This window comes from Chiloscyllium punctatum, chromosome 12 (genome assembly GCF_047496795.1).
Source record: "Chiloscyllium punctatum isolate Juve2018m chromosome 12, sChiPun1.3, whole genome shotgun sequence".
In the NCBI taxonomy this organism is placed as follows: domain Eukaryota; kingdom Metazoa; phylum Chordata; class Chondrichthyes; order Orectolobiformes; family Hemiscylliidae; genus Chiloscyllium; species Chiloscyllium punctatum.
In genome coordinates, this window is record NC_092750.1 from 71669375 (window position 1) to 71681843 (window position 12469).

The 12469-nt window shown below is 43.9% G+C and overlaps 1 protein-coding gene across 3 annotated transcripts in view; it reads right to left on the reverse strand.

Moving 5' to 3' along the window:
* mst1 (macrophage stimulating 1) overlaps positions 1 to 12469 on the reverse strand; it is a 76537-nt gene that overhangs the window by 38920 nt on the left and 25148 nt on the right. For all 3 annotated transcript variants that reach the window (XM_072582754.1, XM_072582752.1, XM_072582755.1), the window contains 2 exons: positions 10006 to 10126; positions 4961 to 5079 (listed from right to left, as the gene is read on the reverse strand). In XM_072582754.1, the coding sequence (XP_072438855.1) occupies positions 4961 to 5079; positions 10006 to 10126 (240 nt within the window). The remainder of the gene's footprint in view (positions 1 to 4960; positions 5080 to 10005; positions 10127 to 12469) is intronic.

The following is a 12469-nucleotide window of genomic DNA, read 5'->3' on the forward strand; positions in this document are numbered from 1 at the left end:
TCCTGAGATATAGAGCTGTCAATCCTGCCTCTCTTACAACCATATCGCAGTGACAGCAATGATATAATATCGCTGTGCCGTCAACTCACCCTTCCATTAAGATATTTATTGGTCAGAGTATCGAATACAGGAGTTGGGAGGTCATGTTGCGGCTGTACAGGACATTGGTTAGGCCACTGTTGGAATATTGCATGCAATTTTGGTCACCTTCCTATCGGAAAGTTGTTGTGAAACTTGAAAGGGTTCAGAAAAGATTTACAAGGATGTTGCCAGGGTTGGAGGATTTGAGCTGTAGGGAGGGGCTGAACAGGCTAGGGCTGTTTTCCCTGGAGCATTGGAGGCTGAGGGGTGACCTTATAGAGGTTTACAAAATTATGAGGGGCATGGATAGGGTAAACAGGCAAAGTCTTTTCCCTGGGGTGGGGGAGTCCTGAACTGGAGGGCATTGGTTTAGGGTGAGAGAGGAAAAGACATAAAAGAGACCTAAGGGGAAACATTTTCATGCAGAGGGTGATACGTGTATGGAATGAGCTGCCAAAGGATGTGGTGGAGGCTGGTACAATTGCAACATTTAAGAGGCATTTGGATGGGTATATGAATAGGAAGGGATTGGAGGGATATGGGCCGGGTGCTGGCAGGTGGGACTAGATTGGGTTGGGATATCTGGTTGGCATGGACAGGTTGGACCAAAGGGTCTGTTTCCATGCAGTACATCTCTGTGACTCTAAATACTATCCAACCTTGCCAAACTCTCTTCTGCTTGATCTGACTCATAATCTCTTTGCCTCCTTGACTCACTTGCTGTCACTTCTAAGCCACCAACACCCATCCCCTCCAAAACCCAGACCCCACTAAACCTTCTCTCAGGATCCCACACCCGTGCTAAGTCATTTTAAACCCTGCCCAACAGCTCTAGCAAACCTTCTTGCAAGGATGCTGGTCCCATTCCGGTTCAGATACAACAGGTTACCCTATATACCATTCTCAAGAAACAGTCCCAATGTTCCAGAGATCTAAAGCCCTCTCTCCTGCACCATCTCTCCAGCCATGCATTCATTTGGGCCAACCTCCTATTTAGACACTCAGCAGCATGCAGCACCTGATGTAATCCAGAGGTTACTACCTTTTGGGCCCTATTTTTTAGCCTTTTTCCTAACTCACTGAATTTCTATTTTCAGGACAATATCCCTTTTCCCTCCTTTCCTTAGAACCAATATGTACCACCATGTCTGTTTGCCCTTCCCTTTCAGATCACAGCAGTCATTGAGTGACATCCCTGACATTAGCATTAGGGAGGCAACATTCCATCCTGAAGTCTCTTTTACAGCTGCAGATATGCTTGTCTGTTCCCCTTACAATTAAATCTCTTCTGTTATAGCCTTGCTGCAGTTTTTCCTCCCCTCTTGAGGAGTAGACCCATCCATGCTTTTAGTCACCTCCCTCAACAGAACCCAAAACAGAAAGTGGGGTGGCCATAGGGGGTTCCTGCACTACCTGCCTTCCTCTACTCTGCCTGGTGGTTACCCATCCCCTTTCTGCCTGCTCAGTCTCCACCTGCACTGTGACAACCATGAGCTATCCATGACATACTCAGCACTGCAGACGCTCCATAGTGAATTCACCCAGCTCCGAAATGTGGCTCACCAGTAGCCTTAACTGGGCACATTTGGAAATGAAAACCCTGCACAACTTACAGTATGTAGATAGTGTGATGGGTCTTGAACCAATCTTTCCAAGATTAAGTGCCAGCACGAGGGTCTGAAATGGCCTCAATCTGTATCATGTGTTCTTATCACACTTAATCCTTTTTGAATTCATGGAGGGCTTTACAGAGTGGATACTGAGAGGATGTTTCTCCTTGTGGTAGAGTCTAGGAGCAGAGGGCATCATCTCAGAATAAGGACTTGCACATTTAAGGCAGAGATGAGGAGGAATTTCTTCTCTCAGAGGGTGATGAGTCTATGGAATTCCTTATCACAGAGAGCTGCAGAGGCTGAGTCATTAAATGGATTTGAGGCTGAGATAGACAGTTTTTTTAATCAGTAAAGAAATCAAGGATCACGAGAAGAAGGCAGAAAAGTGGAGTTATGGATTACCATTATCGGATTAGCCATAGTCTCATTGAATGGTGGAGGAGACTTGATGAACCAAATGGTCTCACATTCTGCTTCTAGGTCTTCTGTTTTTTATGGTCTTGATTACTTTAAATGTCCCCCTTCTGCTTGAGCCTCCTTTCATTTTTCCTCATCTAAATCTATCATTATGACCATTCTCAGTCATATGCCAGTCTAACTTCCAGTTCAATTCATCCTTAATCTGCCTCTTTTTAAGGCCATCCTTTTCTAGTGTGTATACCCACACAGCTTAAATTTATACAAAAAATTTAAGTTGCTTACATTTCTGTCGTTCCCTCCACCCATCCTAATAACTTAAGGCATCCTCATGCAGTCGATTCTGATATAATGCAATAGTTCCATTCTCGTACGATCTCACATTATAAGAAAATCATGCAATAGTTACACCATTTATGGGGCCAGAATTGCATTACAGCCAATACAGGAAAGGAAAGTTTGCGTTCTACAAATAATGGTCTAAATTCTTCAATCATGTTAAAGCCACTTTGTGTTGGTTAGCACTGCTGCCTCACAGTGCCAGGGACCCGGGTTCTATTCCAGCCTCGGGCAACTGTGTGTGTGGACTTTGCACATTCTCCCCGTGTCTTTGTGGGTTTCCTCCGGGTGCTCCAGTTTCCTCCCACAATCCAAAGATGTGCAGGTTAGATGAGTTGGCCATGCTAAATCACTGATAGAGTTCAGGGATGTGTAAACGAGGTGCATTAGTCAGGGGTAAATGTAGAATAATAGGGTAGGGGAATTACTCTTTGGAGGATCAGTCGGTGTGTACTTGTTGGGCCAAATGGCCTGTTTCCACACTTATAGGGATTCTGTAATTCTGTGTTGAAGAAACACGCGTTATTGCAGAACCGACTGGATTTGCATTTTCTGCTCAGACATGAGACCATTCTAGTTCATTTCAGGCCTGTCCCACAAAACAGCCTGTGGCCCGCCAAAAGCAGCCCCACTGTTGACGACAACTTGCATCAGTTTTCTCCTAATTGTCAGATTGTTCAGGTTAAATCTGACCTGCTTCCTGCCCCATTTTCTGGAAGAATTCTGTTTGCTCCTCCCAAACTCTCTATTTTTACATTTATTTGCTACCTTCCAGGCCAGAGCCATCCAAAAGTCCTTTCTCCTCTGTTAAGATTTGTCATGCACCATGGTTAGTTGGAACTATGACTGAATCCATGCCATTTCTTGTGCTTTCTACCCGCCTCCATCACAACTCTGATACACAGTCTCCCTTGTCTCTACCCACCACACATCACTAACATGATCACATCACCAAATGCATGGTCTTCTCCCTCCCTTTCCCCCCTTCAGTTCCCATAATAATAACCTGGTCCCCTCCACCATCAAGCCTTACTTCTTCTGGTACCAGAGGATTAGGACACAGGAGCTACAGCATCCCTAATCCTAACCCTATTACCATTCACTATCTCCCACATCACTCTCTGGGGCCCAAAATAGTCAGTTCTGATATAACATGATAGTTTGTTCTTGTGCGATCTCACATTAAAAGAAAATTGTGCCATAGCCAAGCCATTTAAACCAATGGGGCCAGAATCGCGTTATAGTCAATATAGGTAAGGAAAGTTCGCGTTCTGCCTATAACGGTCTGCATTCTTCAATCATGTTAAATCCAATTTGCATTGATGAAACACACATTAGAGCAGAACTGACTGTACAGTTTGGTCTCCACTTCAATGTATTTGCACCTATACCCATTGTAAGCCCTGTTCACAGTGAAGTCTCATTTACAATGAAGACAGATTAGGGAATCCTTTGTCAAATTCTCTGTTCTGTCCTGTCAATATATGGGAGCCTGAGTTCCCTGTCATTTCTCAATTCATTGCCCCACTCTAACCTTTGACTTTCCCCTCTGCTGCAATGAGGCTCAACACACACTGAAGGGACAGCCTCTCATCTTCCCACTCAGAATTGCGCACTCTCTGAGCTTAATATTAACTTTCACAGTTCCAGATTTCAACTGAAATTTAGTCTGAATTTCTCTCCTATAGGCTTGGAGGTAAGGCAGAAACCTGGTGCTTGAGGTTAGGATTCCTTTTGGAACACTGCAGATCAGACAATCTCCACAGAAATGCATGAGACACATGAACATGCTTATGTCTGTTTTCTCTAGCTTGCTTTTACTGGAACAGATCAGATCATTAGCCTGAAGCTAGGGGCTGAAATATGAGGGACAGCACTCTGCAACATGCAGTGCTGATCAGGAGCTTCTTCCACTCAAACCACATGCCACTGGTGTGTGTCAGAAAAGATTTGTGGGTTGACATTTGTCATGTTATGGAGAAACCTACCATGACTACAGGGTCCTGAAGTGAGACTTGAAGCTGACACTTCTGACTTCGAGGGATGCATCCTAATGCACAAGATTACTGTCCATTCATGTTACTGACATCCAGATTGTTCAAAATGATGAAGGTTACCTCAATGTGCCAGTGGACATTGGCATGAGCCAGTGCATCACTGAGCCATTCAATTCAGCTCAATTGACCTCACCCTCCAAGAGTTGAAGGATGGAGGTTCAAGCCAGGGATTTCCATTCAACAGCTCTCATTGGGAAACACATATGAGGACTAGAATAAGACTTTCCTGCAGTTCCCTCTGTAACAACCATCCCATATTCACTATTTAATGATACATATCAGGAATAGTTGGATGAGGAAGGGAAGGAGTACTATTATCTCTGTGTCTGTATCCTAACAAGTCAACACTTCCAAGGCATTCCCTTGAAAGGTGAAGCACTTATCCAAGAATAGCTAGATAAGAATGGATGCACCACTTTCTCGCTTGATTTCCCCTTTAGGAGCTTCACTTACCACATTTCCGTATGTTGCAATATTCGCGCTCCACTGCAGGGTCAGTGGTATAACACCAGGGACGGCGTGACCCATCGGGATTGCGGCAGTAATTATTGTCCAAATTCTTCTCAGGGTACCTTGAGAAGGGAGGGAAACCATAACTGATTATAGGCTAACCATGTCCAAGCTGGCCCACAAAATGACACTTTGTCTTAATCCTGATGCTAACAAAAGGCTGTCCAATTGCCTGGCATGCATTGGATTTGAAGCTATTCCAGACCAATGAGATGAAAGTCTACATTGCAGGCCTTTTGTGAGGACTGCACCTTGACCATATTTTGAAGCTAAGCATCCTCCTGGGACACTAAGTGCTTGCTAGTGTGTGTCTAACTCCTGGGAAGATTACCCAGAGCGGCATTCACATTATAGAATCCCTTCTTTGTGGTAGCAGGCCACTTGGCTCATCAAGTCCACACTGACCCTCTAAAGAGCATCCTACCCAGACCCAACCCCCACCCCTGTAACCCTGCATTTCCTATGGCTAAACCACATAGCCTGCATATCCCTGGACACTATGGACAATTTAGGATGGCTGATCCATCTAACCTGCACACCTCTGGATTGTGGGAAGTAGCTGGAGCACTCAGAGAAAACCCAAGCAGACACAGGGAGAATGTGCAAACTCCACCCAGACAGTCACCCAAGCCCAGAATCAAATCTGGGTCATTGGTGCTGTGAGGCACCTCTTCGAGGCATCCCAGAAATGTCCAACTATGAAATTCCAACACCACAAGAGGCAGTCAAGCAGCTAAAGAGACACAAATGCCACATCTCACTGAGGTACTGCACTGGAATCAAAGTCCCACTGTTCCTGCTGTCATCACAAAAATTAAAGGTTCCACAATACATCTGATGTTCAGATCCAGATGGGCAGAAAATGCAGACTAGGTTTCTGCACTTATCAAAAATTACTATTTTGTTAGAAGTAATTAGACCATAGCTAAAGCTAAACAATGACAGTCTGTCAGCATATAACTATACTAATTAACATAGAAATTTGGAATTTAGGAGCAGAAGTGGGCCATTCTGCCCTTCAAGTCTGTCCCATCGTTCAATATAATCACAACAGTTCATCCAAGTCAATGCCTGCTCCCGCTTTCACCCCCATACCCTTTGAACCCTTTAACCCTAAGAGCTATATCAACTCCTTGAAAACATTCCATGTGTTGGTCTCAGGCTCACCATTCTCTGGATAAAGAAATTTCTCCCCATCTCGGTTCTAAACCATGTACCCTTAGACTGTGACCCCGGTTCTGGACTCCCCGGTCCTCGGGAATATCCTTCCTGTGTTTACCCCTGTTTTATAGGTTTCTGTGAGATTCACCCTCATTCTTCTAAACTTCAGTGAACATAGTCGAAACAGATCCAGTCTCTCTTCAAAACGTCAGTGCTATCATCCCAGTAATCAGTCTGGTCAATCTTTGTTGCATTCCCCCATAGCCAAAACATTCTTGCTCAGGTAAGGAGACCAAAAGGTCTGAAGGAGTTATCTGAGGAGGTTGTAGAGGCATTGCTGGTGAACTTTCAGGAATCACAAGAGTCACAGAGTCCCAGTGGACGGGATAATGGCTAATGTAACACCTCTGTTTGAGGCAGGGAGACAGAAGACAGGAAATACAGGCAAGTTAGCCTCACCTTGGTTGTTGATAAGATTTTAGAGTCTACCAGTAAGGATGAGTAGTAGGAAGAGTACTTGGAAGGGCATTGCAAAATAGGGCTGAATTAGCACAGCTGGGAGGTCATATCAGTTAGAATTCTTTGAGGAGATAATGAGCAAGTTAAACAAAGGAGAGCAAGTGGATGTGATCTGTTTGGATTTCCAGAAGGCCTTTGACAAGGTGCCACACAGGAGGCTGCCAGTGTTATAAGAGGAAGATACCATTAGGAGCAAAGTAGTGGCATAGAGAGAGGGTAGTGGCATGGATAGAGGATTGGCTGACTGGCAGAAGGCAGAGACTGAGGATAAAGGGGTTTTTTTCAGGGTGGCAGCTGGTGACTAGTGGAGTTCCACAGAGGTCTATGTTAGAGTCAGAATCACAGAATCCCTACAGTGTAGAAACAGGCCATTTGGCCCAACAATGACCCTCCGAAGAGTAACCCATCCAGATTCATTCCCCTACCCAATTATTCTACATGTACCCCTAACTTATGCATCTAACATACACCTCCCTGAATACTAAGGGCATATTTAGCATGACCAATTCATCTAACCTGCACATCTTTGGACTGTGGGAGGAAACCAGAGCAACCAGAGGAAACTCGCGCAGACACGGGGAAAATGGATAAACACAGACCTCAACTATTCACATTATGTTGGGGCTTCAACTATTCACAGTATACATTAACAATTTAGACAAAGGAACTGAGGGCATTGTTGCTAAGTTTACAGGTGACACAAAAATAGGTAAAGGGACTGATAGTGTTGAGGAAGTGGGGAGGCTACAGAAGAACATGGACAGGCTAGGACAGTGGGCAAAGAAATGACAAATGGAATACAATATGGGAAAGTGTGAGGTTATGCACCTTGTAGAAAGAACAAAGGCATTGACTATTTTCTCAGAGTGGGTGTCTCAATTACTAGGGATCGTGAGTTCAAGGTGACAGGAGGAAAGTTTAAGGGAGATATGCGTGGAAAGTTCTTTATGTACAGGATGGTGGGTGCCTGGAGAACAGCGGAGGCAGGAGAGGCAGGCACGATAATGTCATTTAAGATATATCTTATAGATACATGAATGGGTAGGGAGCAATGAGATCCAGATCCTTAGAAAATAGGTGACAGGTTTTGATAAAGGATCTGGATCAGCGTAGGTTAGGAGGGCTGAAGGGTCTGTTCCTGTGCTGTAATTTTCTTTGTTCTTGAGAGTTTGGAAATGGGTTCGTTTGGAATTATGTTGAAGGAAGAGCTGTAGTCAATACGTAAGAGCCTGATGTAAGTTTCCTTGTTGTCCAGATGTTCCAGTGTAGAGCCAGGGAGATGATGTTTGCTGTGTACCCGTTGCGCTGGTAGGTAAATTGCAAGGGATCAAGGCAATCTAGGAGGCTGGAGCTGATGTGAGCCATGACCAGCCTCTTAAAGCACTTGGTAATTATGGAGGTCAATCCACTGGGCAGTGGTCATTTAGGCAGGATGCATGATTTTTCTTTTGTTCTAGGGTGATGGTGGTCCTCTTGAAGCAGGTGGGGATTTCAGATTAGAGTAAGAAGAGGTTGAAGATGTCTGTGAATACTTCCGCCAGCTGGTCCACATAGGATTTGCATGGACAACCGGTAATTCCATCTAGGCCGGACACTTTCCATGGGTTCACCCTTAAGAAGGCTGATCTAATGTCTGCAGTGGTAACTGCGGGTACAGGTGTATCAGAGGCTGATGGGATAGGTGACATTGTTTCACTGACTTTTGGTTCAAAGAGAGATTATCAGGTAGGGATGTACTGTTTGCCCACAATTCTGTTCGACTTACTTTGTAGCCCATTGTGACGTGTAAGTATTGTGAGTCGACCCACAGCAGGTGAACTGCAGCAGTTCAAGGCGGCAATTCACCACCACCTTCTCAAGGACAACTAGGGATGGGCAATAAATGCTGGACAGCCAGCAACACACATCCCAAAAAAATGAATGAATTATTTTTTAAAAAGCCTCGTCACAAACGATGGGTGCCTCTGTCACTAGTCTGGGTCTCAAGCTTAGTTTGGCGTTGCCTCTTGGCATCCCTGATATCTTTGTAAAGCTTGTATGTGGACTTCCTGTAGGGGTCAGGGCTGCCCAGCCTAAACGCCTCAGACCTGAACTTCAAGGGGGAGTGGAACTCCTGATTCATCCGTGGTTTCCAGTTGGGAACTTTTGGATTAATTTCTTCGGCATGCAGTCCTCTGCACATTTACTTATGAAGTCTGTGGCATACTCATTTAGGTTGGCTGCTGAGTTCTTGAATATAGACTAGTTGACCAACTCTAAGCAGTCCTTCTGTTTGCTCCGACCAACCCTGTACTAATTCTGGACTGAATCGTCATGCTTCAATATCTGCCTGTAAACTGGAAAGAGAGTACAGCACTGAGGTATAATTTTCCAAACTGCAGATGGGGGAATGAAGCAGTAGGCATTTTTATGCTTCTGTAGTAATGTCAAGGATTCAGAGGGATATAGACCAAACGTAGGAAATCAGGACTAGTTTAATTTAGGAAAATTGGTCAGCGTAGACTAATTGGACTGAAGGGTCTGTTTCTGTGCTGCATGACTCTATGACTCTATAACCGTTCCCCCTACACCGTCTCTCCAGCACATATTGATCTGATATGTCTTGCTATTTCTATTCTGAATAGTATATGGCACTAGTAACAATCCTGAGATCACGACTGTAAGTAATCTAATCTAATTTCAGATTAGATTAGATTACTTACAGTGTGGAAACAGGCCCTTCGGCCCAACAAGTCCACACCGCCCCGCCAAAGCGCAACCCACCCATACCCCTACATTTACCCCTTTCCTAACACTACGGGCAATTTAGCATGGCCAATTCACCTGGCCTGCACATCTTTGGACTGTGGGAGGAAACCGGAGCACCCGGAGGAAACCCACGCAGACACGGGGAGAACGTGCAAACTCCACACAGTCAGTCGCCTGAGGCGGGAACTGAACCCGGGTCTCTGGCGCTGTGAGGCAGCAGTGCTAACCACTGTGCCACCGTGCCACTTGTTTCTTAACTGCCTATATTCTGTTCTTAGTAACTCGTCCATTTTTTAAAACTCTACACCAGTGGTACTTGTGTGTACCACAACCACTCTGGGATGTAAATTATCGGGCTTCCCTCCCACTCCAGAATGGTCTGTAGCTGCTCCTTGACCCTTAGCACAGAGGAGGAAACATACTATCCTGCAGTTTCATTTTAGCCACAAAAAGGTCTATCAATTCCCCTTACAATTGAAGAGCCAATTAATGGAGCATTCAGGTGCCTCAGTGATAATTTTGTACTGTCTGGTTTGAACACTGCCACACGAACCACATACTTCTCTGGTTGGTAGTTATGCCCATGAGGATAACTGAGATCCCAACGTTGACATTCTCTCCCACTCTCTGTGTGGTCCACGAAGCCAGAGTAATCTTCACCATTGCACATCAAACATTCCTCTAAGGAACAAAGAAAAATAGAAAGACACATGTCAGATATTTGATCAGGATCTTTCTTTCACGTGACACAACCTTCTGAAAAGTGATGGTGATTCTCTATTCCTCCAAATATTGCTTTAATATTGAAGATTACACTTTGCTGTTTATGCCTTAATGTTAACAATCACACAACACCAGGTTATAGTCCAACAGGTTTAATTGGAAGCACACTAGCTTTTGGAGTGTCACTCCTTCATCAGGTGGTAGTGGAGGGCTCAATCCTAACACACAGAATTTATAGCAAAAATTTACAGTGTGATGTAACTGAAATTATACATTGAAAAATTGATTGTCTGTTAAGCCTTTCATCTGTTAGAATGCCGTGATAGTTTCACTTCTTTCATGTGTAAATCACAAAACCTTTTTTTAAAATGTCGTACTCTCAGGTTAGCTGTTAACAATGGTGATAGCTAGATAATATGTTGAAGGTGTTAGCCCCCTGTGTTCTCTGTCTATGACCTGATGTTTAGATTGATTCTAATCTAAAAAGTGAGATAATGGAGTTTTACACGAATTCATGCAGTACAATGTGTGTGTATAGTGCAATGGTGGTCACAGGGTTACATTGTACTTTGCTCAAAAACTGCATGCATTCATGTAAAACTCTGAGCTCAAAAACTGCATGAATTCATGTAAAATTCCATTATCTCACTTTTCAGATTAGAATCAATCTAAACATCATGGCACAGACAGAGAACACAGGGGGCCAACACCTTCAACATATTGTCTAGCTATCACCATTGTTAACAGCTAACCAGAGAACGCAACTTCTTAAAAAAAGGTTTTGTGATTTACATGTGAAAGAAGTGAAACTATCACGGTATTCTAACAGATGAAGGGCTTAACAGACAATCAATTTTTCAATGTATAATTTCAGTTACATCACACTGTAAATTTTTGCTATAAATTCTGTGTGTTAGGATTGAACCCTCCACGACCACCTGATGAAGGAGTGACACTTTGAAAGCTAGTGTGCTTCCAATTAAATCTGTTGGACTATAACCTGGTGTTGTGTGATTTTTAACTTTGTACACCCCAGTCCAACACCGGCATCTCCAAATTATTCCTTAATGTTCACTTTCACAGGTCAACTGGAGCAGCTGTCTTCGATCAGGGCACTGCTCTTCCCAATTCATCAGTAATTGCTCTTCTTCAGTTCCCATGACACACTATCTTCAAACACCAAGGTTCGGCTTCCTTGGCCACTCAAAGTAGTGTCACTGGTGTGAATTGTATTGTCAGGTGAAACTTCTGACTCTTTGGGGTTGTTAAGAAGGCATACAGTGTTTAGCTTTTATTAATAGAGGGATTGAGTTCCGGAACCATGAGGCTCTGCTGCAGCTGTACAAAACTCTGGTGCAGCCGCACTTGGAGTATTGTGTACAGTTCTGGTCACCGCATTATAAGAAGGACGTGGAAGCTTTGGAAAGGGTGCAGAGGAGATTTACTAGGATGTTGCCTGGTATGGAGAGAGGGTCTTACGAGGAAAGGCTGAGGGACTTGAGGCTGTTTTCATTAGAGAGAAGAAAGTTGAGAGGTGACTTAATAGAGACATATAAGATAATCAGAGGGTTAGATAGGGTGGACAGGGAGAGCCTTTTTTCCAAGTATGGTGATGGCGAGCACGAGGGGGCATAGCTTTAAATCGAGGAGTGATAGACATAGGTCAGATGTCAGAGGTAGTTTCTTTACTCAGAGAGTAGTAAGGGTATGGAATGCTTTGCCTGCAACAGTAGTAGATTCGCCAACTTTAAGTACATTTAAGTCGTCATTGACAAGCATGTGGACATACATGGAATAGTGTAGGTTAGATGGACTTCAGATTGGTATGACAGGTCGGCGCAACATCGAGGGCCGAAGGGACTGTACTGCGCTGTAATGTTCTATGTTCTATGCGTTCTATATTTACAAGGTGCAATAGAAATAAAAGAAATGCTTGAGAAAGTTTGTTTCAAATATTCTCTTCCTTACAGGAGATTGGAGGCTTTCTTCAGCAAGTGACATGATCATCGGATTCTGAGCATACAACACTTATTTTTCAAAGCTGGTGAGGACACAGAGTTAGTTGAAAAATAATACATGAAGAACTTTGGTACTGTCATGGTTGGCTATCCACTGACTGTATTGCATAACAAACTGCAGAAATATGGCCAGTGTACATTAAAATGTAGTAAGCGATTAGCCATTCTAGATATACTTAGATAACCTGTGTAGAGATGTTATGACACGGGTCCAGAGCAGATGGGATTTGAAGCCAGTCCTTATATACCGATCACTTCCAGATGATACTGATAGAGCATCTTC